Genomic DNA, 21,929 nt, shown 5'->3' with positions numbered 1-21,929 from the left:
GAACCTCAGATTCACCTTGGAAATGCACACTCTTCTGAATTGGCAGGATATAAGATGACAATTCCCTCTGTCTCAAGAATCCATTAACAAAAAAACGGAATCAAAGTTTACCTTTAGTGATTATTTGTCCCATTTTCAGACACTTCTCTGTCAGTCTTTGACCTGCTCTAGCAAGAGTGTTCTCTTTAAAATTATTTTATGGATTCCACTTCAGTTGCCTCCTTTCTCTGCACCCTTGGTGCTAAGATGGGGGCCACTAGTTTCAGTAAATTATTTTCTTCCACACAAATCTCTTAAATTAAAGTACTGGGTACTGACCACTGCAGTCTGCTATTCCCCTGCTCCTCTGCATCCTGCCGAGCCATCACTACTCAGACTACCTGCTACAGGTTGCATTGATGTGCCTAAAAATGCGGCATTCCGCACCAACAGGACAATTCAAATAGGCTCAATAAGCAGCTTTTGATTGATTACAGACAATCTAAGCATCTCTGTGAAAGGCAGCGCAACAATCAAGCACACCAAGTGATCAAAGCTTGCAGAGACAGCTAATTAGCAACGCTAGTCAGAACTGTATATCACAGCTGAGCTTCAGAAGACACTTCAGTAGCTAAAAGAGCATTTTACTGCATTTCCCTTCTCCAATTTGTCTCAGTACATCGATCAAAAAGATCTCATTTACAGGGTCAGAAAGTAGTCTTCAGCTCTTTTGGGCAATTATATGGCACTGGGTATTAACTTTCCTTCTCTGATTATGCCTGTAAGCCTGGACTCACCCAACCTGACTTTAATGATGCGGAGCTCCCAATCTCAGAGGTGACAACCACCTCGCATCGCTGTGCTTAGCACAGGAACCCACAGATATTCCCAGGATGGGAAAGATCTTTATTCTATTAAAATTGTAATTGAGATCTTCTTTTAAAGAGACAATTTTCCATATGACTGCTAATTAAAAAATGCCTTTTTTTTTTTTTTTTTTTTTTTTTTTTTACACAGCATTAACATAGATTTGAGCTATTTTCATATACTCAGAGGAACAGAGCAAGTTATTACCCGAAACATTTTTTACTGATAGAGGCAACAATTGCACTAACGTGAAAGCATGCCAGAAAACATACACAAATAGCAGTGGAAAGAAAAGATAATACTTTTTAAGAGTAATTCTTACTAATCCAATGTAAATAAAAGCTCCTGAAAGCATTTCTTAAGAAGTACGTAGCCAGTTTAATATCTAAGCTTACTTAAATAAAGTGGTTTGGTTTTGGTTTTTTTTCCAAAATTAGTCTTATTGTTTGACTGCATTAAAACACTAAGTACTGCATTTGTCATAGTCTGTACAGTCATTCCATTTTCTGTTGCTGGGTGCCTTTCCCACTGCAACTGAAAAGTACATAAGAGGACAACTGTAAGTAAGTTTTAAAATCAGCATGCATCAGGATAGCTGCAAAACTTCATTTTTCAACCATTGCAAATTTCACCTATTTCCACCTGTTTCTGTTAGACAGAACTTGACAATGAAAAGCACTGTATTTAGTGCTATCTCAAAATACTTCAAAAAACCTTCAGCAGAACGTAAAGATTGTGCTATTACACAATGTTTCCTGTGACTTAAGACAATGCCACTCAAAAACAATGGAGAAAAAAAACTGCCAAAACTAAAAGCTACCTTACAAAAGAATACACATTCTCAAAGAGGCACAGCTTTACTAAGAAATTCAGAACTATGTAAAAAGCAATTCACATTTTATTTTAAATTGCAATAAACTGTACAAAAATGTCATATTCTTGCCAAAAAATAACAGCAATATTTCCAATCTTACTTCTAGACAAACCACAAATTCTTATTTTAATCTTTCCTGGGTGAGTTTACAAATAAACAGAAGAGATGCACAATTTTGTGTCAGAATCAGGATAGAACGAACAGATTTATATGCTTGTGGAATAAACTTTAAGTTTTTAGTGTCTTTTGGGAATTTCAGTACTCCTGCCATGCCTGTTAAAAGCCTAAAGAAAGAGTTGTGTGTCTCACACAAAGGAATGTAAACAGTCATCAAGAGATTAAAGAGGTTGACTCTTCCAATGAAACCGTAAACGTACCTCTATACCACTGACATTCACTTTACACTACGAACGGTGAACGGTCCACAGCACGAGGATCGTGCAATAGCTGAATCCACTCTCCAAAATGACAATTAAATATACAAAGACCTTTTTTTTTTTAAAAAAGTTTTCAAAAAGAATAAAATCCTAAGTAACAGAACTGAAATGAATTATACTCTTTTTAACATTTTGAATTTTTTTTTTCCTTATCCTAATTCATGAGCAAATATGTAACAGCCCCATCAGATCTACAATCACAATGTCCTTTTTCCAAAATGCAATAAACGAGCACCTAGTTAAGTCAATCAGATGTAGAAAGCACCGCTGCCAAGAGCGCGGGCTTATTTTCAGGGTTGACTTTGTTCGCATAACACATTTAATGCAGCCTAACAAAACATAATTTGGGTCACCGACCACAGCTTCTTCAGTCCGAGACCTAAAATGGAAATACAATTACCATGATTTTTAGGATTTCGGGTTTTTTTCCCTCAGCGTTGAAACCTAATTAAGAAAAAGCTGTTTCAACAGATTGGGTAGAGCTTAAAAAAATTAAGCATCTTCTGTTACTTCAGAGTTGTTTGAAGGAATAAAGTCCTCTTGAAATTCCACTTTATCTGGATAGAGTTTAATGTAGGTGTCCACCATTAAATCTAAGTCATGTTTTATATCAAAGTTTATGTTCAGCACAGCTAGGTTGCTTGACCTTTGCTCTGTCAAGGTGTTTTTCAGGTATGCCTTCAAGCGCTTTCGTCCTACTTCATATTTTTCATTCTCCACCTTCATCACTGGAAGTATGCATAAGACTTTAAGCAAAGCGTAAACATTGGGGAAAAACTTAATGTCAGGCAAGTGAAGTGCTTCATAAATAGTAGCTGGAAGTTCGATATCTTTTCCTCTGTGCTTCCACTTGATTCTCCAACAGTGAAGCTCAGCAGAAAGCGTGTCTGGATTAGGCAAGTCATTTTTATACAAGTCAGCGTGATGTTCCTCGGACGTATTGAATTTCAGCTGCCCCATGACTGAGGGCACTAACGATAAACACTTAAGAGCTTTTAAATGTTGTTCTGAGAATATATCTTTTAATTCTTGAATAATATGCTCCACTGTGGGGACACTAAGGATTTCTTTGTAGTAATTTTCTGACGTTACCTCAGAGTTCAAGTTCCCCTGTCGTGCCCTGCGAAATTTTCCTGGGAGTTTAATTTGTACATCCAGTTTTGTAGCCAAATTTGTTGCTTCCTCAAACCAAAATTCATGGTAAACTTCAATATTCTCCATCACTTCATTCAGAGAATGTAACACTGCTGTTAAGCTGCTAGCTGCAAAGAACACATCTGATGTTTGTCCTTGGAGATTTTTTCCGAACGCTCTTGTAAAAGACAGAACGTTTTTCAGAATTACAATGGTGACAATGAAGTCAAAATCTGTTAATGCACTTGAAAGTACAAATGCTCGACCAACAATAAAGTTGTTCCACCTGACAGATGAGTCACTGCTTACCGCATCCAAGCACAGTACCAAGGCTTGCATGAGGTCCACTAAAACCTCAAACATATCGTGCCTGCCCGTCCACTGAGAACGGCAGATCTGCTTCAGCTCGTTACCCTTCACCTCATTGTTCTGAAAAAGAACAGAAATCGTGTTGTCCAGTTCTACCAGTAATTGCGGAGACTGATTAAAAAGACAGCAAACTTCTTCAATTGTTCCTAGTGCAATGGAAACCCCAACAACAGGAACGGATTTTGCCAGCCAAACGTTTAAGGCACAGGAGGAACACAGCGTATACACAGCTTGCGGATACTTTTCCAAGAGTCTTGTAGCCACAACTTTCATCTTAGAAGCAAACCCACTGGAGACAATGTAGGCTTGACCTCGACAGTACTCCATGTTCAGACCCCACTTTTCAGTGATAGTCGTGTGGAACTTAACAGCTAAAATTTCGGGATCGGCCTCATATGGTAAAAACCCTATGAATTCTTCTCTTAGATTATGAGAATCATCAACAAATCTCACCAACACTGGCAAATGTTCCTCTCCTGCTATGTCTACTACTTCATCAGTGACAATAGAAAAGAAATGTGAGTCTCTTACTTCCCTCAGCGTCTCTTCTCTAATACAGCTTTCGCAGATCTCAAGCATTTGTTTCTGCTGAGTTTTCGAACAATACTCAAGATTGACTGCAGTCATCTCAAATCGTTTCCTCAGAACTTCATCTCCAGCATTTATTCTATATTCCAGTAGAGCCTGAAAGTTATCTGAAGTAAAAATACCTTCTGGAAGCTCATCAACATTATGGCCATCCAAAGGAATATTTTGTTTACCCATTAGGATCAAAATTTCAAACAAAGATTTAAGGTAATCTTTGTTTTCTCTTTCTTCCAGTGTTAAGGAGACAGCTTCTTCCTCTTGTTCTTCCCCTCCTTCCTCAGAGACAGTATTTTGTTCATTGCTTTCGTTCAATTCTTGGGTTGCCTGTTGCCGTTCAAAAGCTTCATCGACTGCAAAATATAAAATACTGTAAGTGTAAAGATAATAAAAATAAAACATAACATTTGCTTTCCTCTACTATCCCCATTACCTTTACATTACTGGAGTCCAGAGAAGAATGTTCCCACTTTAAAACTGAATGAGTATTTAGGAAAGAGTTTAGGCTGGCTGTTTGAATCAAGCAGGAACTCAATTATCCTCCTGATATAAACTTACAGTTACATGTCCTACATTACCTTGTCAGCCTCAGTAAACAAAGCTTTTATGAACTCAATTATTTTGCCCACTTACTCTTTTGTTGCTTCAGTGTTCTTATTTCATCTTCACTCTTAAAAAAAGAAAAAAAAAAAACTTTGATGATAATGTGTACCGCATGACCTTAAAATACTAAAACACATCAAGATCAGACACAAATATTGTAGATGAGACCATTTTAAGAGTGTTAATGTTTACCAAAAAGTGCTACAAGGTCCAAGAGAAATAGGTTTCTTCAGGTAGTTTATTGCTACCAGGACACACACCTACTAACTACATGAGAATAGTTTGTTGCTACTGCTAAGGTTCCCATACTTATATTAGGAGTTTGATCAATATATATTTTATACTTATTACTAAATAGATTCCATTAAAGAATTATGTTTCAATACGACCATCACTGTCAGTAGACAGAACTGTCTTTAACTCTTATTTTCAGTCAGTAAACAGACTCAAACTTATGAAGAAATCTTTAGAAATTGTCTGTAAGTTTTCCCAACATATAAGCAGAGTTTAGGAGTTGAATTCCTCTTAATTGTCAGTATACTTATAACCACAGAGACCTAGAGACACTTTTTCTATAAGTGACACAGAAGAGGTATCACCAAGACACAATTCCACAAAAAATTGATCTTGGTTTTATACATGGATCATCTTTTCAGAACAATAAGCTAAGCTAAATATGTCTGAATTGGTGCAGGCTTCAAAAGTTATATGGGTGAACTGACGATCACAGTCAGTACGTAACAAGAATTTTAGGCTACTATGCATAAGTTGCATTCAGTTTGTGCTGTAATAACAAGCAAAAGGAAGCTATGCACTTTCTTTGGAAGGCAGAGTCACCTCTGGATCAATACATTTCATTTTCCAGATTATTTCATTAAACTTTCCTTAGTAGATAAAATTTACATCAGCATAATATTTGGACATTTGCATATAATCAACAAAAAGATACTAGAATAGGCAGTACAGAAAACATAAACTAAGTGCTAAATATTATTATTTGACACTTTTATACAAAAGTTTCACATAAACTTACTTGCAAAAAATCTTACATGAAAAACTTACCAGCTCTTTTATCCTTTTCCTATGCCTGCTGTGGGGATTGTTCAGGTGACTCGTAAGATCAAATATAGTTGGCACAGCATTATCCCGCAAAACTGTTCTGTAAGGGCTCTGTAAGAAGACAGACATCAGAATTAGGGATATCTCTGGGAAGTTCTCACTGTGTGTGCACAAAAAGCCCTCAGAATTTCAAATGCCACGCCCTGCCCCCCCTTCTTTTTTCTTGCTTTTTTAGAAAAGTATTTTCACTTTCTGATGTCTCAAAATAAAGCTATGCTATGCAATTTCACATTTTGGGGTATGAAGAGAACACTGAAAATGAGAAGAGAGATATTTAAAAAAAAAAAAACCAAACACCACCCAAACCCAAACCACAAACCCTTTTTCTTCCCCATTATCTTCACATCAAAGACCCCAGATACAATAATTAATGTAATATTATGATTTTTTTGTTCAGGATAAAAAAAGACATCTATGCATCAGAAAGGAAACTTTTTTGGTACTATTGAGCCTTGGGTTTTATCATCTATTTCACAATTCTAGAAACAATCACACAACCATTTTCACAATTAAAATGTTCAACTGCTTCTTTATGTAGACTTACGAATTCCACAAAACATTATCGTGAAAGATCATATTGAGGAAAATGTATCTGTCAAATGAGCAGCAGGTCGAAAAGACTTCTAGGTGGTCATGTAAACATTTCTAACAGTTAAAGAAAAATATTTTAAGTAAAATTTTCTATTTGTATATAGTGTAAACTTACATGATCTAAACTGGCTAATTTCCAGTAAGTGCAGAATTTTATTTGATTATCTTTATACCTGTTATTAGACTGAAATACATTAAACAAAGTGAGTTTCATAAAGCTTCATTTCAGATTCAGAATTACTTCCAACATTCATTTGTTCATTTGTTTCTGGGATGCTGGCTAATCAGAGACCCTGTCATGTGTAATACCAACAGGAGCTTAAAGTCTGACCTGTGTATTTTAATTACGTTTCACAACTAAAGGACTGATTTTGCCTATCTATCAGAATAAAATTCAGCCTGGAGATTAAAACCGGATACAAAGCCCCAAATCCACCGTTTCCTACTGTTAAGTAAGCTGTTAAAAGTAATCGTTAACAAGAAGAACTGAAAGCTGATATTTCATTAACAGGAAACAGTGCCACGATTTTAGCTGGATAAAATATATCAGGAACCAAAAGCTTGTCAGACGTAAAGAATGTTTAAATCTCTTGGCCACAACAGTGTAATTTAACTGAATCACACCATGTACACACTTCAGTAACAGCACATTAATGATTTTAAATAATTAGAGGTATGCAAACTTACATACTTACACCCAATAAATTTATATAATGTTGTAACATCTAGTGACAACAAACAAAATGAGCATTACTTTGCACAAGGAGAGGACTGCAGTGAAGACCAGGGCTCCACAAACACATTAAACCAGCAGGAGCAGCTCTCTTTTTCTCTTCCCCAACTGCTCATTTCCACCTCAACCTTTGTGCCAACATCTGCGAGTCCGTGCGGTGCCCTGGACCATGACAATGATCTCAATTAGAACCAAGAGATTAATTTTCCCAGGCACCGCTCACCCAGGGGATCAAAGATTAAAATGCAGCATTCTGATGAAAAACGTTAATCACATTTTGCAAGATGCTATAAACAAATGCTTGGTTTTACTTACACTTCTACATATCATAGAAGTCTCAAAATGTTTCGCGCACAATCTGTAATGCTTGTTGAGTTGATCCGGAGTTTTATCTTCTAGATCTGCCCTTCGACAGTTCTCTACCCATCTTTGACATCTGCACATAAGCAAAAGAAGTAGTTAGTTTTAAGATAAACCAATTCCAACCCATTGTCAAAATTAGAGCGCAGTGAGCCCTGCCCTTTATGCAAGGCTAAGGAAAGTTCTGTACATCTTCTGTTGTAATGTACCATCAAATCTTTTTAAAAGTTTGGTTTTCTCCTTTTGGTCACCACTTAATACCACACCAGCAAACTCAGGAATCTTTTCCCTCACTTTGTATATTCTTGCCTTTTGTCTCACACATACACACAACCCCACCAGATTTTAGTGCAGTTGCTCATGAAACCTGCCTATTTAATTACTATTACTTTAATCTTAAAAAGACAGGTTAAAAAAGAAAGACGTGCTTGTAGGCTAAAGTCATAAAGTTTTTACAGGTATCTATTAAAATAGTTGTTTTCCTCTACTTCCCTTCAAAATACAGCATTTTTCTGATTTATTTTGGTCATTGGGGAGTTCAGAGTAGATTTCTGAAAAGGGAAATAATAAAAATAAAAAATAAATCATTCTATAAACAGTGCTTACAAGCCTGAAGTAAGTTTTTGTTAGATGCATATTTTTCCAACATTTACTTCTGTTTTGGGTTAGTTCTCTGAGATATAACACAAAACTAAAGAAACATTTCCCCTACTAACAGGGTTCCTTTTAGATATGCAAGGCACTACTTCCTCTGGCAAGTAAAACACTTGCAGTAATTGATGCAAATGCATTAGTCAGCTTATATTTCCCCGAACAGAGTCTATCTAATCACTTTCTTGCTATGGATTTTTGAGCAACAACATGCATAGACTGATTCTGCACAGCTACTGCAGTAAAACTCATCTGCTATTTTATTTTGCAGTAAATATATAAATATATGTATATATAAAAATTAATAGGACTCCAGCAGCTATAGATATCTCTGTATTTAAAAGTTTCACGAAAAAAAGTCATCCTTTCCTTCCTGAAAAAGTAATCCTCTGAAGCAGCATTATTTTAATGCACTTGCTTACACTTCACAGCATCACAGAGCTGCCAATTTACAACAGCACGTAAGTAAACAGCGAGTTGAAAATATACAATACAGATGACTAAAAACCTTCACATGGATATGACTGATAATTTTTTCACTACTCAAACTGTAAACAGAGTGGCTACACAAGCTCCCATTCCTCCTAGGGTAAATCCTTCCCCAGAGAAACTCAAGAATGCCAGAAACAACTATATTATAAGGAATTACACAATTAGCACAATAATTCTAGAGCAAAAAGAAGGAACTTTCACTACAGTCTCAGAAACTTGTTTTATTTACAGTCCATCACTTTGCTATGTACTTGTCAACATGGACTCATACTTTAAAGTGTTATTTGGTTTTTTTGGGGGTTTTTTTTGTTTGTTTTGTTTTGCCTTTTTTTACTTTTAATTGGTACACGTTGACAATGTCCACAAAGTTCCAGGAATCTACACAGAGAAGTTACACGAAAAGTTTACTAGGGCAAAATTGGGGGAGATCTCCCCACAACCCAATCATTGCTGAAATTCATGAAAGTGAAAAAGTTACTCGGTTCACTTAAAACCAAAAAGCTTTAAATATTTTTTATTCCTAAATTAAAAAGATGGGTCTTGACCCAAGAAACAGATGTTAAGAGAAAGCACTTTTTATTATTATTTTTGACTGCGAACACAGAATTATTGCTCATAGGAGCAAGGAGGGAGAAAAATAGTGATTATTCAATAATTTGGGAATGAAGGCTGTCTCGCCAGATGTTCTGGTGGGTAGCCCAAATGAGGAAATCCACAGCTCTGAGTGGATTCACCATCACCTCTACTTTAACTAAGTGCAATAAAGGGCAACTGTGAAGATGAAAGAGGGGAATCTTGGATTCCTATCTCTGCTGGCCCAACAGTCTGCACATCTTCATTTTCACTGGTGCAAAATATCAAAATAACAGCTATAAACAGGAATCATTTCTAATATTGCTCCTGTAGATCTAGACATAGTCATCCTTAACAATGACTTAAAATAAGAAAGGAAAGAAAATGTTCAAAAAAAATCAGGTTTTTGACACCACAGATCTTGCACTCTTGCCTGGACAGCACAATCACCCGAACAAGAGAACGTTCTTCATTTAACCAAACAGTATAAACACAACCTTTTTATACAGGGGGCCTTTAGCATGCAGATTATATTGAATCTGGCTCGGACACTTTCTGAGGGAGTGCTGATTACCAGTTAACTCGTTAAAGGTGATAGCACTGAGCTGTCACAAAGGCTGTTGAGCCTCCCTATAGCCAGTGGGGAGGGTCTCAATCCAGAAGGGTATCCAGCGCAAGAGCCTGACCCCAGCAGTCTTACCTGCCTTGCCCTGTGGCTCAGGGAATCTGAGGAAGACTACCAGGGAGCAAAGTCAGAGCTCCTCATGTTACGCTAACTCCTCTGAATCCCCTCCCGGCAACAAATGAGTGGCAGTGACGGCGCATCTAGAACTGGCACACAGTTGTCAAGGACAGACAAAAATCAGCCTGAGTCCCTTCACCTCCAATATTGCTGCCAACCAGAGAACCAGTTAAGCAGATACCGGTAATAGATGGGAACCAGATCAGACTGAGTGATGGCAAAAGATACCATGAGCTCTTCAGAGGGGACATACTCAGGAAATGAGCCTCCCAAAGATTAAATTAACCATTCAATATTCCTCTCCCTTCTCAACTTCTTCTACAGTTACATAAAAGTGGCTCTGGAGGCTGCCTTTTGTGACAAAGTCAACACTGTCTGAGCATACGATCCCAATGAAGCCCTTGAGATCTGAGCCCCAGTTTGTGGGTCCTGATCAGACATGGGCACTGAGCTCCTCACCCCATCAGTGCAGCTGATGGGAAACCAGACAGAGCTCCAGACATCTAGGAAACTCTACTGGCAAAGGCTAGAGCGTTGATGCTTTCTCAAGTAGCTACAGGACTAGAGGGAGATGGTGGAAATTATGTGACTGGACTCAAACATGCAAACTCCATGTGAATCGGACCCTTCAGTCTTGCCAAGAATTTGTCTCCAAAAGGAATGCTCTACAAGGAATGAGGAATGGAAGAACAAAGAAAAAGGAGGTCAGAGCCCTGAAATCACCCAACACAGCTCTGCATGGTATTATCCAAGCAGCAATTAAAAAGATTTAAGAATAAAATTATGTATAAAAATTTTTCCATTTTTTTAGTATTCAACGAACACACACTGTATACTGTTGCACAAGCGCTTTAGTTGCAAAATATTTCGCACAAATTAAAAGCTATTTCAATGCAATATATTACATCACTGCTTAGGTATTGCTCATTAGTTTTTAAGGTTTCCTCCAGTCACAAACTTCACGTTTTCAGAGATCTGCTGGCACCTCATGGAAGCTCAAACAGCATTTTATGTAAGTGCAGAAAGAGTGACTTATATTACCTCAGTATTGGTCAGATGTAGTAGAATAGCATCTCTTTGCTTAAGAATTTTGTTCCAAATACTCACACCTCACCTTTACTCAAACGTCCATGACAGAGTCACAAACACAGGTGAGGGTTAAACAGACAGATCCTACTGCGGGGATCACAGCCTCGACTGCATAAAACTATAAAATATGTATCCTTATTAGGGTAACAGAGGTGATTTACAATAATGTTTGATATGAAAAGACTACGTACCATCCATTAAATGCAGCTGGTTCTTTTTCAAAGCCTAATCTGTGCACCCCTTCTCGTTTTTTCAGGTAGCAACGATAAATGAATCCAGTCTTAACTAACTGGTTAGCTTTCAGACTTGCTAGCTCTTGAAAGATCAGACTTGGAACATCCAACTGGAACTGCTTAGCACTGAACTGTGAAAACGTAAAGGGAATTATTCAGTTACTGTGGAAAACTGAAAGCAGTAAGGCAGCAGAGACAATTTACCGGGGACTGTGTATTTCTCATCAATTATTTTTTTAAAATTAAAAATTATTTTTAAAGATGTATTCTAATGCTGTTATACTCAACTTTCTCACTGTAAGCTGCCAAGTGCAAACAACACATTTTTGGCCTAAAGTACTTTGCTCGCCAGACCAGTTTGACTTATAATGGTAAGAGGTTTCTATGACAGCAAGCGGTACAAGCAACACATTGTCATTTACAACTGCAGATGCCTGCTGTACTACAAACTGGAGAACAAACCACCAACATCCTTCAGACTACAAAGGGAGAGGGTTGCGTGGATTTATCAGTCTTTAAATGCTCTTACTGAAATAGAATATGATCAACTTTGGACATTTTAACATAGGCTTAAATGAGAAAGGTATAAAATATTCAAGGGGCGGTAAAACTTTTAGAGAACATAAGGAGAGTGTCATCTCTGTCACTGCATGTTTTTAAGAGCATGACAAAGACGCTAGAAACAGTTTAGGTATAGCTAATCCTTCCTTTGGACAGTGGAAAGGTCTAAGATGATCCTTCAGGGTCAATTCTAACTCTATTTTCTACTATTCTGTTACAGGAACATTAATCGTATTAGCCTGAGCTACTTCAAGGGGATTATGAAGTAGTCACACTCAGAAAGCGGGCTTGCTCGCACACTGTAAAAATGTAAGCCAATACATGCTTCCGAAAACCATGCCTGCAATCCACTTCAGCATTTGCAAATGAAATATCTGTAAAACAATACTGTAGCTGACACACATTGGTTTTTTTCAAAAGGCTTTCATTTCTAAACTTCCACAAATAGTGGTTAAAAGTAGTAGTTGTCTAATTCTGAAATACAGTTAAAAAAAAACTTTAAGATTAGGGCATTCCTTAATTAACTGCATATTTTTGATCTCTGTATTGCTACCATGGAAAACATTCATTCAAAATGTCTTTCAATAGAAAAATTATAAACTGGAAGGGATATTTTCTTCATACAATAAACAGTCACGTATTGACCAATTTTGCACAACTTGACATGACTCAGATTTTACAGCATGGACTCCTTACAAATTAAGACTGAAGTTCAGACAATACCAAATCTCTTCAATTCCGCACAAACTGCAGTCATTCCTTTGATTGAGTAAGAACCTGTGGTTCTCACAGGACAGAAGGTGGAAAGAGACAAGGCTAGGAGTGAATCATACAAATGAAAGGTTAAGAGCTAGGGAATCAACTATTTCATTTTCAGTCTTCATTAAAAACATGAACATATGTAATAAGGATTGTGCTATAAAACCTTGAACGTACGGACATTAGAAAGAGGTCTGGTTATCCTAGCTTTAACACAAGGCACTGCATTCACCCAGGAGAGCTTGATGACATATCCAGAAACACAGCTTTAAGCAGCAGCTACTACTTATACAAGCTTTTTGTGTCTTCTTTTGAAATCACCTAGAGACTGATTCTAAGATTTCTAAGATTCTAAGATTTCTAAGAAAACAGAATGTTTTCTTAGAAAAAAACCTAGCTACCCACAATTCCCATGGTTTTTGAAATTTTCCAAAAATCAGGTCAAGCAGCTTCAAGAAAGGAAGCAAGAGAATACCGTGTACAAATCGTCAAAAAATTCAGCCTTAATTATCTACTGGTGGGAGAGAGATAACTGGTATTGCTCTAGCACCTATGTATCTTTCAAAATTGTGAGGAGCAAGTCAAGTCAAATGATTTTAAGTGTTATCTAGATTCAAAGGGCTTCTACATGGGGGTTTCTACATCTAAGTGCATGATTTATTTTTCATGGTATTTTCCATGGCCTCTCACTCTCACACTTCTTGCTCTACCAGCGCATCACCCCTGCTTTTCACCCATTGGTAACTGGAATATCCCACCGCTTCTGCTGTTGCTCACAATGCTTCGCTACCAACCACCATCCTTGCAATCCTGTGACAGCTGCCTGTCACATTGGTGTCCTATTTGTCACACACACACCTCATCATCCAGCACCACATCACCTCAGCACACACGGTAGGACTGACAGGCTTCCACCACCTGAACCAGTGCTGGCCCCATAATGCATGGGCTCCCTTGCCTCATCCCGTTGCTCCTGCACCCATCCAGCTGCCCCACACCTCTAACAGCCAAACATCCCATTGCTGTCCCACACCCCCTAACAGATGTGCACCCCCTCACACCCTCCCATACCCCTCAGAGCCAGGCATTCCTTCACACCGCTCACAGCCAGGCACCCTCTCACTCCCTCCCACACTGCTCGCAGCCGGGCAGCCCCTCACACCCTCAGCCCCCCACATCCCTCAAATACTCAGCATCCCCCCTCCCCCCGCCCCAACCAGGCAGCCCCTCACACCCTCAGCCCACCACTCCCCTCCAGAACCAGGCACTCCCTCAGTGCCCCATTCCCTTCACAGCCCCACATTCCCCTCAGAATCACAGAATGGTAGGGGTTGGAAGGGACCTCTGGAGATCATCTAGTCCGACCCCCCTGCCAAAGCAGGGTCACCCAGAGCAGGCTGGACAGCAACGCACCCAGGCAGGTTTTGTATATCTCCAGAGAAGGAGACTCCACCACCTCTCAGGGCAGCCTCTTCCAGGGCTCTGTCACCCTCAAAGGACATTCCTCATGTTCAGATGGAATTTCCTGTGCTCAAGTTTGTGCCCCTTGCCCCTTGTCCTATCACCATGCACCACTGAAAAGAGTCTGGCCCCACCCTCTTGACACCCACCCTTTAGATATTGATGAGCATTGATAAGATCCCCTCTCAGCCTTCTCTTCTCCAGGCTGAACAGCCCCAGGGCTCTCAGCCTTTCCTCAGCAGAGAGATGCTCCAGTCCCCTGATCATCTTTGTAGCCTCTGCTGGACCCTCTCCAGTAGTTCCTTGTCTTTCTCAAAGTGGGGGGCCCAGAACTGGACCCAGTACTCCAGGAGTGGCCTCACCAGGGCAGAGGAGAGGGGCACGATGACCTCCCTTGACCTCTACAACTACCCAAAAGGAGGGTGTAGTGAGGGGGGCCAAAAGGAGGGTGTAGTGAGGGGGGCCAAAAGGAGGGTGTAGTGAGGGGGGGGGGCGGTCTCTTCTCCCAAGGAACAGGCAATAGGACAAGAGGAAATGGCCTCAAGTTGAGCCAGGGGAGGTTTGGATTAATACAATTTTCATGGTTGGAAAGGACCTTTGAGATCATTGAGTCCAACCATACACACACAAAAACCACCAACAACAAAAAAATCCAACACCTACAATCTCTGCCACTAGAGCATGCCTTCAAGTGCCAAATCTAGATGTTTCTTAAACACCCCTACGGATGGTGACTCAACCACCTCCCTGGGCAGGCCGTTCCAGTGCCTGACCACTCTTGCAGTAAAGGAATTCTTCCTAATATCTAATCTAAACCTCCCCTGCCGCAGCTTCAGACCATTTCCTCTGGTCCTGTCATTATTCACCTGGGAGAAGAGGCCAACACCCACCTCTCTACAACCTCCTTTCAGGGAGTTCTGGAGGACAATGAGGTCTCCCCTCAGCCTCCTCTTCTCCAAGCTAAACATGCCCAGCTCCCTCAGCCTCTCCTCAGATGACCTGGTCTCCAGACCCCTCACCAGCCTGGTAGCTCTCCTCTGGACACGCTCCAGCACTTCAATGTCCCTCTTGTACAGAGGGGCCCAGAACTGAACACAGCACTCGAGGTGAGGCCTCACCAGTGCCGAGTACAGAGGCACCATCACTTCCCTGCTCCTGCTGGCCACGCAATTCCTGATACAAGCCAGAATGCTGTTGGCCTTCTTGGCCACCTGGGCACACTGCTGGCTCATGTTAAGCTGGCCGTCCACCAGCACCCCCAGGTCCTATTCTGCTGGGCAGCTTTCCAGCCACTCTTCCCCAAGCTTGTAGCGTTGCTTGGGGTTGTTGTGACCGAAATGCAGCACCCGGCCCTTGGCCTCATTAAACCTCGTACAATTGGCCTTGGCCCATCCATCCAGCCTGTCCAGGTCCCTCTGTAGAGCCTTCCTACCCTCAAGCAGATCAACACTCCCACCTAGTTTGGTGTCATCTGCAAACTTACTGAGGGTGCACTCAATGCCCTCATCCAGATCATTGATAAAGATATTAAACAAAACTGGCCCCAAAACTGAGCCCTGAGGGACACCACTGGTGACCAGCCGCCAAGAGGATTTCACCCCATTAATCACAACTCTCTGCGCACGGCCATCCAGCCAGTTTTTAACCCAGCGAAGAGTACACTTGTCTATGCCACAATTCCCCAGCTTCTCCAGGAGAATGCTATGGGGAACGGTGTCACATTAGCCACCCTCCGGTCATCTGGTACCTCCCCTGTTGACCAGGATTGTTGATAAATGATGGAGAGAGGCTTGGGGAGCTCTCCCGCCAGCTCCCTGAGTACTCTTGGGTGAATCCCATCCAGCCCCAGGATATTAAGAAAGATTTCTTCACTGAAAGGGTTGTTAAGCATTGGAACAGGCTGTCCAGGGAAGTGGTTGAGGCACCATCCCTGGAGGTATTTAAAAGACAGGCAGACGTAGTGCTTAGAGATGTGGTTTAGTGATGGTTTTTGTCAAGAGTTTGGTTGATGGTTGGACTCAATGATATGAAAGGTCCCTTCCAACCCAGGCAATTCTGTGATTCTACGACCTGCTGGCCACGCTCTTTTTAACGCACCCCAGTAGATCACTGGCCTTCATGGCCACAAGGGCACGTTGTTGCTTCGTGATCAACTTGTCCTCACAGCCCCTCACCCCCCCCCATTTCCCTCACAGCCCCTCACTCCCCCCACTCCCCTCACAGACAGGCAGCCCTTCAGTCCCTCACTCCCCTCAATCCCTCAGGCCCCCCCACTCCCCTCACAGACCCTCACTCCCTCAGGCCCCCACAGCCAAGCAGCCCTTCAGGCCCCCACTCCCCTCACAGGCCCTCACTCCCTCAGGCCTCCACTGCCCTCACGGCAAGGCAGCCCCTCTATCCCTCAGCCCCCACCCCACTCCCCTCATGTCCACGCATTCGCTCAGCCCCTCACTCCCCTCATAGCCCCTCACTCGCCACCCCACGGCACGGCCCCGCCGTCTGTCACCATCACTCCCACGAGTCCCAGCCGTTCCCTCCCGCGGTGGGAAGAAGCGGCGGCCGCGCCAGCGCATGCGCGGCCGCCCGCCCGCCTCCCCGCCGCAGCCCGGGGGGTCGGCGGAGCTCCGCCCCAACCCCCCCCAGCGAGCGGCCTCCGCCGGCGGAACCGGCAGCTCCGGGCGGCCCCGGCCCCTCGCAGCCCCCTCCCCGGCTCGTATCGCGGCGGCACCCCCTCACCCAGGTGAGGACAGGGGGCGCGGGGGTAGAGGGGAGGGAGACGGCTCCCCGACGCCGTGTCTCCGCAGGCGGAGCGGAGGGCTGCGGGCCGGCGGGACCTGAGGGGAGAACGGAGCGTGTGTCGTCCCCCCCCAGCCCGCCTCTCCTGAGGCGGCGCCGGCAGTGCCCGGCGGGGGGGAGGGGGGCGGTGTCTCACCTGACCGGGTCCCGGGGGAAGCGGAAGAAGGCCAGGTCGGACTGAGTGCTCTTACGGGTGCAGTTGGGAGCCGCACAGAAGTTCGGCATGGTCCGTCCGCCACCGGATTGGCGCCGCTGCCCCTTTAAATCGGCGGGCCGCAGGGAGGAGGAGGGGGGGGGGGGTGTGGGGGGGTGTGTGTATGTGGGGTGGAGGAGGAGGACGGGGGGGAGGGAGAGGGAGGAAGGAGGGGGGTAAGGGTAGGGGGGGGGAAAGCGGCTCTACACTGCTGTGAGCGGCCGGGAGGATTCACCGCCGCCCTCCGCCGGGAGAAGAGCCGCCTCCTTCCCACAATGCACCGCGCCCGGCCGCCGCGGCGGGGCCCGGATGAGCGGTGCGCATGCGCCCGCGCCCGCACGACGCTCTACCCCCCCCCGCCCCCAGCGCGCGCGCGGGAGGGCGGCGCGCCTGCGCACGGCGAGGGGCCGCCGGCGATGCCGCGCATGCGCAGAGGCGCCGGGCAGGGCCCTGTCAACGGCCGGGCCTCCCTGAGGGGAGCAACGTCTATCTGTGGTACACTGACTGTATTTACCTTAAAAATGAACTGAGGACGTAGCGCGAGGTCATAATCTTTTGTCTGTTTTCTTCGTGTCCTGATTTCCGCGACACGGGGCTAATTATCTTCTAATGCTGGGGAAAACTGCACTTTTAGAAGGCTTTGTTGTCTGAATTTGTGAAAATATTTACTTTATAGCCAGCTAGGCTATGTGGGATTCAAGGTCTTTTCGAGCCTTGCCAGGTGCAGGGATGAGGAGGAGCAAGGCCTGGGCACTCGTCCTAAGCTGCCAACGGGATTATTTCATATCGTGAATGTCACATTCAGTATAAATTAGGAAGTTTGCCGAGGAGTTCTTTGGCTCCTTTGATGGCGGCAGTCCAGAGAACTTCTTGCACTGGTGCTGGACCCCTGAGCCCGTCCCTTCCTCCTAAAGGTGTGGACATTTGCTGTGCACTGCTGGCAGTGCCCAGCTTCTACTGATATAACTGGCTGAGAATAATCCTTGTATATTTTATATTGATATCAGGATCAATACTGGTTCTTTAGTACTGTTAATTATTTAGTCTTATCCTATTAAATGTATTTATATTTCACCCCTCATGTTTCCTTGTTTTTCCCTGATTCCCCTTCCCGAGTGGGGAGGGGTCATCCAGTAATAGAAGAATTGTCTAAACAACAATAAATTGTGGGTTTCTCAAACCATAACACTTCTGTTTTGCTTTTTAGGAGGAGTCATTACTCTGCATCCCAGATGGATAATGAGAGAAACGATGAGTGTTTTAAGCAATAAAGTAATCAAAGAGGGAGTATGCCTAGTGTGAAGATGTTGCCAGGTCTGTCATAGGTAAAAATGAAGCAAAGCTTAGGAAAAAAAAAAAAAAACAAGAAACAGAAAAACTGGATAGTTGGAAGAGGAAGAAAAAGACTCATTCACCAATTGTGGCCTGCTGGTAGTGTGAGGAAGTAGATACAGCAGCTGTGAAATGTATAAATGCTGATAGCAAGTGATAATTGTTTCAGGTGTAACAGTGCTATGGGGTAAGAATTCAGCTGTGATACATCTTTTTATATAGCTTTAAAATAACATAAAAAGTGTCCTGACATGGGGATTTGCTGGGCTTTAGGAAGCATAATCCAAATGTACGAAATTGCCAAAGTACGTGTCTTTTCAAAAAAGTGCATAAAGGAAAAACAACAAAAAAAAGTACTCATTTCATTCCTTTTGTCTGGCTTCAACATTTGTAAACTTTTTTGTTTAGTATGAGGAGGATAAAAGCTGTCTTTTACATGAGGGAGCTTTATCATCAAGTGCCCTTCAAACTAGGAATCTCAAAGTATGTTTTGTTGGACTGATTTCCATAACATCAATTTATTTGGTGTTAATTCTTTGCCAGAACTCTAACTCGGGCATGTAGGCAAGTTCATTCCTTTTAAGTAGTCTGTAGTAGTCATTTAAGCCAAATCTAAAGATAAGTTTAGCTGCACCTGACTGCTTTCACTTTACTGGGCAATCGCCAACGTTTGTATACAGCAAACGGTACGAGCGAGTTGATCAGATAAGCAATCTTTTTTTAAATACACTCATTTACCTTTAGGTTAGATTTAATTCAGGTAACTGCCATCTGATTTGCTCTGCAGATTGCACAAATGTTAACGCTGACTCAAGGGAACGCACAGGAGAGAGCAGGATCATCTTCATTTGCAGTAATAGTTTAGAAGCATGACTGTATAATGTTAATGTGAAGCTCCCTAAATTTCAAACGCTTAAAACCCATTTCGGTATGAAAAAGTACTGCTTCACCCTTAAATAATTGCTATTATCTTTTGCCCAAGATTGAAGGGTCTTTTCCCCTCCAGATTGATTCACCAAACAAAAGTGCGTGCGTGCTAAAACTCCTTAGGGTTCTGAACAAGCAGAACCAGAACAGTATTAAATAAACATATTTCTAAATGGCTGCTTCTGACCGTAGCTTCTGTTGATATTGCATCATTTGAATCACTATACAAGCATGTTATGGCTGTTATCTTCTAAATGTGTATACATTTGCATATGAGTTTTCCTAATGAAATGGATGCAATGACTTGTGCATGTTAACTTACTGAAGTCTGCCAGATGATGTTTTTATGGGGAGACTAATTTTTAAGTGATCCCTATACAATGGGAATAAAATGAAGTTAATTCTTTTCAAAACCCAACAGTATTACTAGTAAGTCCATTATTTTAGTTTACATTACTACTTAGTTGGAAGTTCCAAAAATTAGCTTCTGTTGTAGAGTACAGACATCACCGAAACCCTTTTTTTTCCCTGCAGAGTAGCTTTTGGGGTGTACTTACATAACTTGTATGATAGCGATTTTGTCTTAAATAATCCTCCAGGTTATTCAAGTGTTCACAGTATTTTTCCATGTGTGTCTGTCTATTGTCTGTTCACGTTGAATGGGGTTTACAGACTGTATTAGTAGTGTTGTACATATAATCTGTATTGTCTGGATAAATTATTCTTAAAGGAATTTTGTGCGTGTGTGTGGATTTTTTAATTGCTTTATTTCCCTTCTCTGCCTTTAAGGTCAGCTGTATCTTAAATCCAGGGCTCTATATCACATAATAGTGGTTGTAAAATAACCTCTTTAAGGTACTTCTGGAGATGAACTGGGATGTCTCTTTCCCAGGACGAAAGTCAGTATGCCTTTATTTTCTGATTGTACTGTTTGAGTATGATTATGTACTCCTGCAGGTTTCCTGCTATTAAAAGTTTATTTGCAAGAGAATATTTGAAGTGTGAAATGCTTTCATGACTCTTACTACTATTATATTCTCTTGCAAGCCCTGTTATTGTTGGGATAACCTTTCTGTAAGAACTAATGGACATCAGGTTAGTCCCATAGAGATATTTTTGTATTCTTGCTCTCTTTGAGACCCCACTGAAATTTGCAATGACAGGATGAAAATCAAGTTGCCTCTATCCAGGGCTTGCCTACGGTTCCGGAGAACTGGGAGGCAAAGGTGGGGAATAACTTAAGTCTCGCCCACAGTATGAGAGAAGATCTCAGAGACCATGCGAGTGCTCACTGAAGTATGCAATACTAGCTGACGAACATGCGACTTAACTCCAACCGTAAATTGGAGTAATGCAGCATCCTGGCTCCACCCTCATGGTTAGTTTTTTGCAAATGAGTGCCATCAATGTCTATGATAATATTTAAGGGCTCTCAGACCCAATTCCCATTGTATTTTCCCTATTTTACAGGTATCTTTCCTTTTTTTTATGATTCTGATTCAAAGAATGCAGATTTTCATAGGTTTTGGATCAGGATTTTGATAGGAGGGACTCCAGAGGGCCATTGGCATTGCAGCTTTGTACTTCTATGAGAGGATGTTGTGTCAGAGTCTGCCCAAATGACGTGGTTTTGTGCACAGGCATAGCTTTCCAAATGACCTGTACTCACCTGATTTACGCGCAGCCGTCTGTATTCCCTCCCAGCATAGGACAGCAGCCTGCTAAATTACAAGCAACTGCTCCGAGTCCAGTCCTCGCTTCCACTGGAGCTGCTGCAGTTTCTGAAGGGTTCAGCCAGCCCAAGCAGATAATTGCAGCCTACCGTGCTGCTCTGCGGGCAGCCCATGGTAACGGACAGACAGACATATTACCATGAAGGAGTTACAAGTGAGGGCATCTGAGACATCTTTTATTTTCCCTATTTGCTTGCCCCAACCCAGGAGTGACAGGTTGTCTTTATTTGTCTGCACAAGCCTTGCTAACCACTGCTGTTAAGACCAACCTCTTAAAAAGTACATGAACTTCTCCCAAAGTTTCAGCGAAGGCTGCACAGTGACAAAAATCTTACTGCTTGTGGTTTTCCAACTCAGCGCCAGCTTGCTTTATTTCTCCATTGCTGTTTTCACCCTGCAACAATACTGTATGTTTAAGTAAAATTTAATTTCCAAAGTGGTCCAGGATGGATATAATTTCTTGAATTCAGGGTGCAGCAAATGGATGGGATCCTTCAAAAACAGTTGGGCATAAAGGGTTTATAAATGATTATATTGCTAGGAAAAACAAGGTTGGTGATTGTCGAGATAAGCAAATGCCTAGTTTCCTTGGCCATTAGGTAATTACAATCGTTAACTGTTTATCCTGTTGTCTGTGGAGCTGCCTTTGTTACCCAGTCTCCCTAGAGCGATCGAATACATGCTTTGCAGTTGATAAGTTGACTTGCTTCCCCGGCATTTACAGTACGTCTAGCCT

General features: G+C 42.2%; 1 protein-coding gene and 1 long non-coding RNA gene across 6 annotated transcripts; one reads left to right on the top strand and one right to left on the bottom strand.

The window, feature by feature from the left end:
- Positions 1-1,684: 1,684 nt before the first annotated feature.
- On the bottom strand, positions 1,685-17,295 carry THAP12 (THAP domain containing 12). 4 transcript variants are annotated; one of them, XM_063327113.1, is made up of 6 exons: positions 17,145-17,278; positions 11,390-11,562; positions 7,607-7,727; positions 5,911-6,018; positions 4,879-4,915; positions 1,685-4,598 (listed from the first exon to the last, which is right to left on the bottom strand). In XM_063327113.1, exons 3-6 carry the CDS (start codon positions 7,619-7,621, stop codon positions 2,650-2,652), a joined length of 2,109 nt encoding a protein of 702 aa, XP_063183183.1. In that variant the 5' UTR covers positions 7,622-7,727; positions 11,390-11,562; positions 17,145-17,278; the 3' UTR covers positions 1,685-2,649. The 4 variants fall into 4 exon arrangements, with proteins under 4 accessions (XP_063183183.1, XP_063183165.1, XP_063183174.1 ...); XM_063327095.1 differs by lacking the exon at positions 11,390-11,562 and having other exon boundaries at positions 17,145-17,295; XM_063327104.1 differs by lacking the exons at positions 11,390-11,562; positions 17,145-17,278 and adding an exon at positions 16,671-16,762 and having other exon boundaries at positions 7,607-7,729.
- On the top strand, positions 16,832-20,193 carry LOC134512085 (uncharacterized). 2 transcript variants are annotated; one of them, XR_010070044.1, is made up of 2 exons: positions 16,832-16,952; positions 18,409-20,193. It is a non-coding gene; the product is annotated as an uncharacterized LOC134512085 (long non-coding RNA). The 2 variants fall into 2 exon arrangements; XR_010070045.1 differs by lacking the exon at positions 16,832-16,952 and adding an exon at positions 17,305-17,745.
- The last annotated feature ends 1,736 nt before the right edge of the window (positions 20,194-21,929 follow it).

This window comes from Chroicocephalus ridibundus, chromosome 1 (assembly GCF_963924245.1).
Source record: "Chroicocephalus ridibundus chromosome 1, bChrRid1.1, whole genome shotgun sequence".
Taxonomy (NCBI): domain Eukaryota; kingdom Metazoa; phylum Chordata; class Aves; order Charadriiformes; family Laridae; genus Chroicocephalus; species Chroicocephalus ridibundus.
This window is presented reverse-complemented; position numbering and strand designations above follow the sequence as displayed.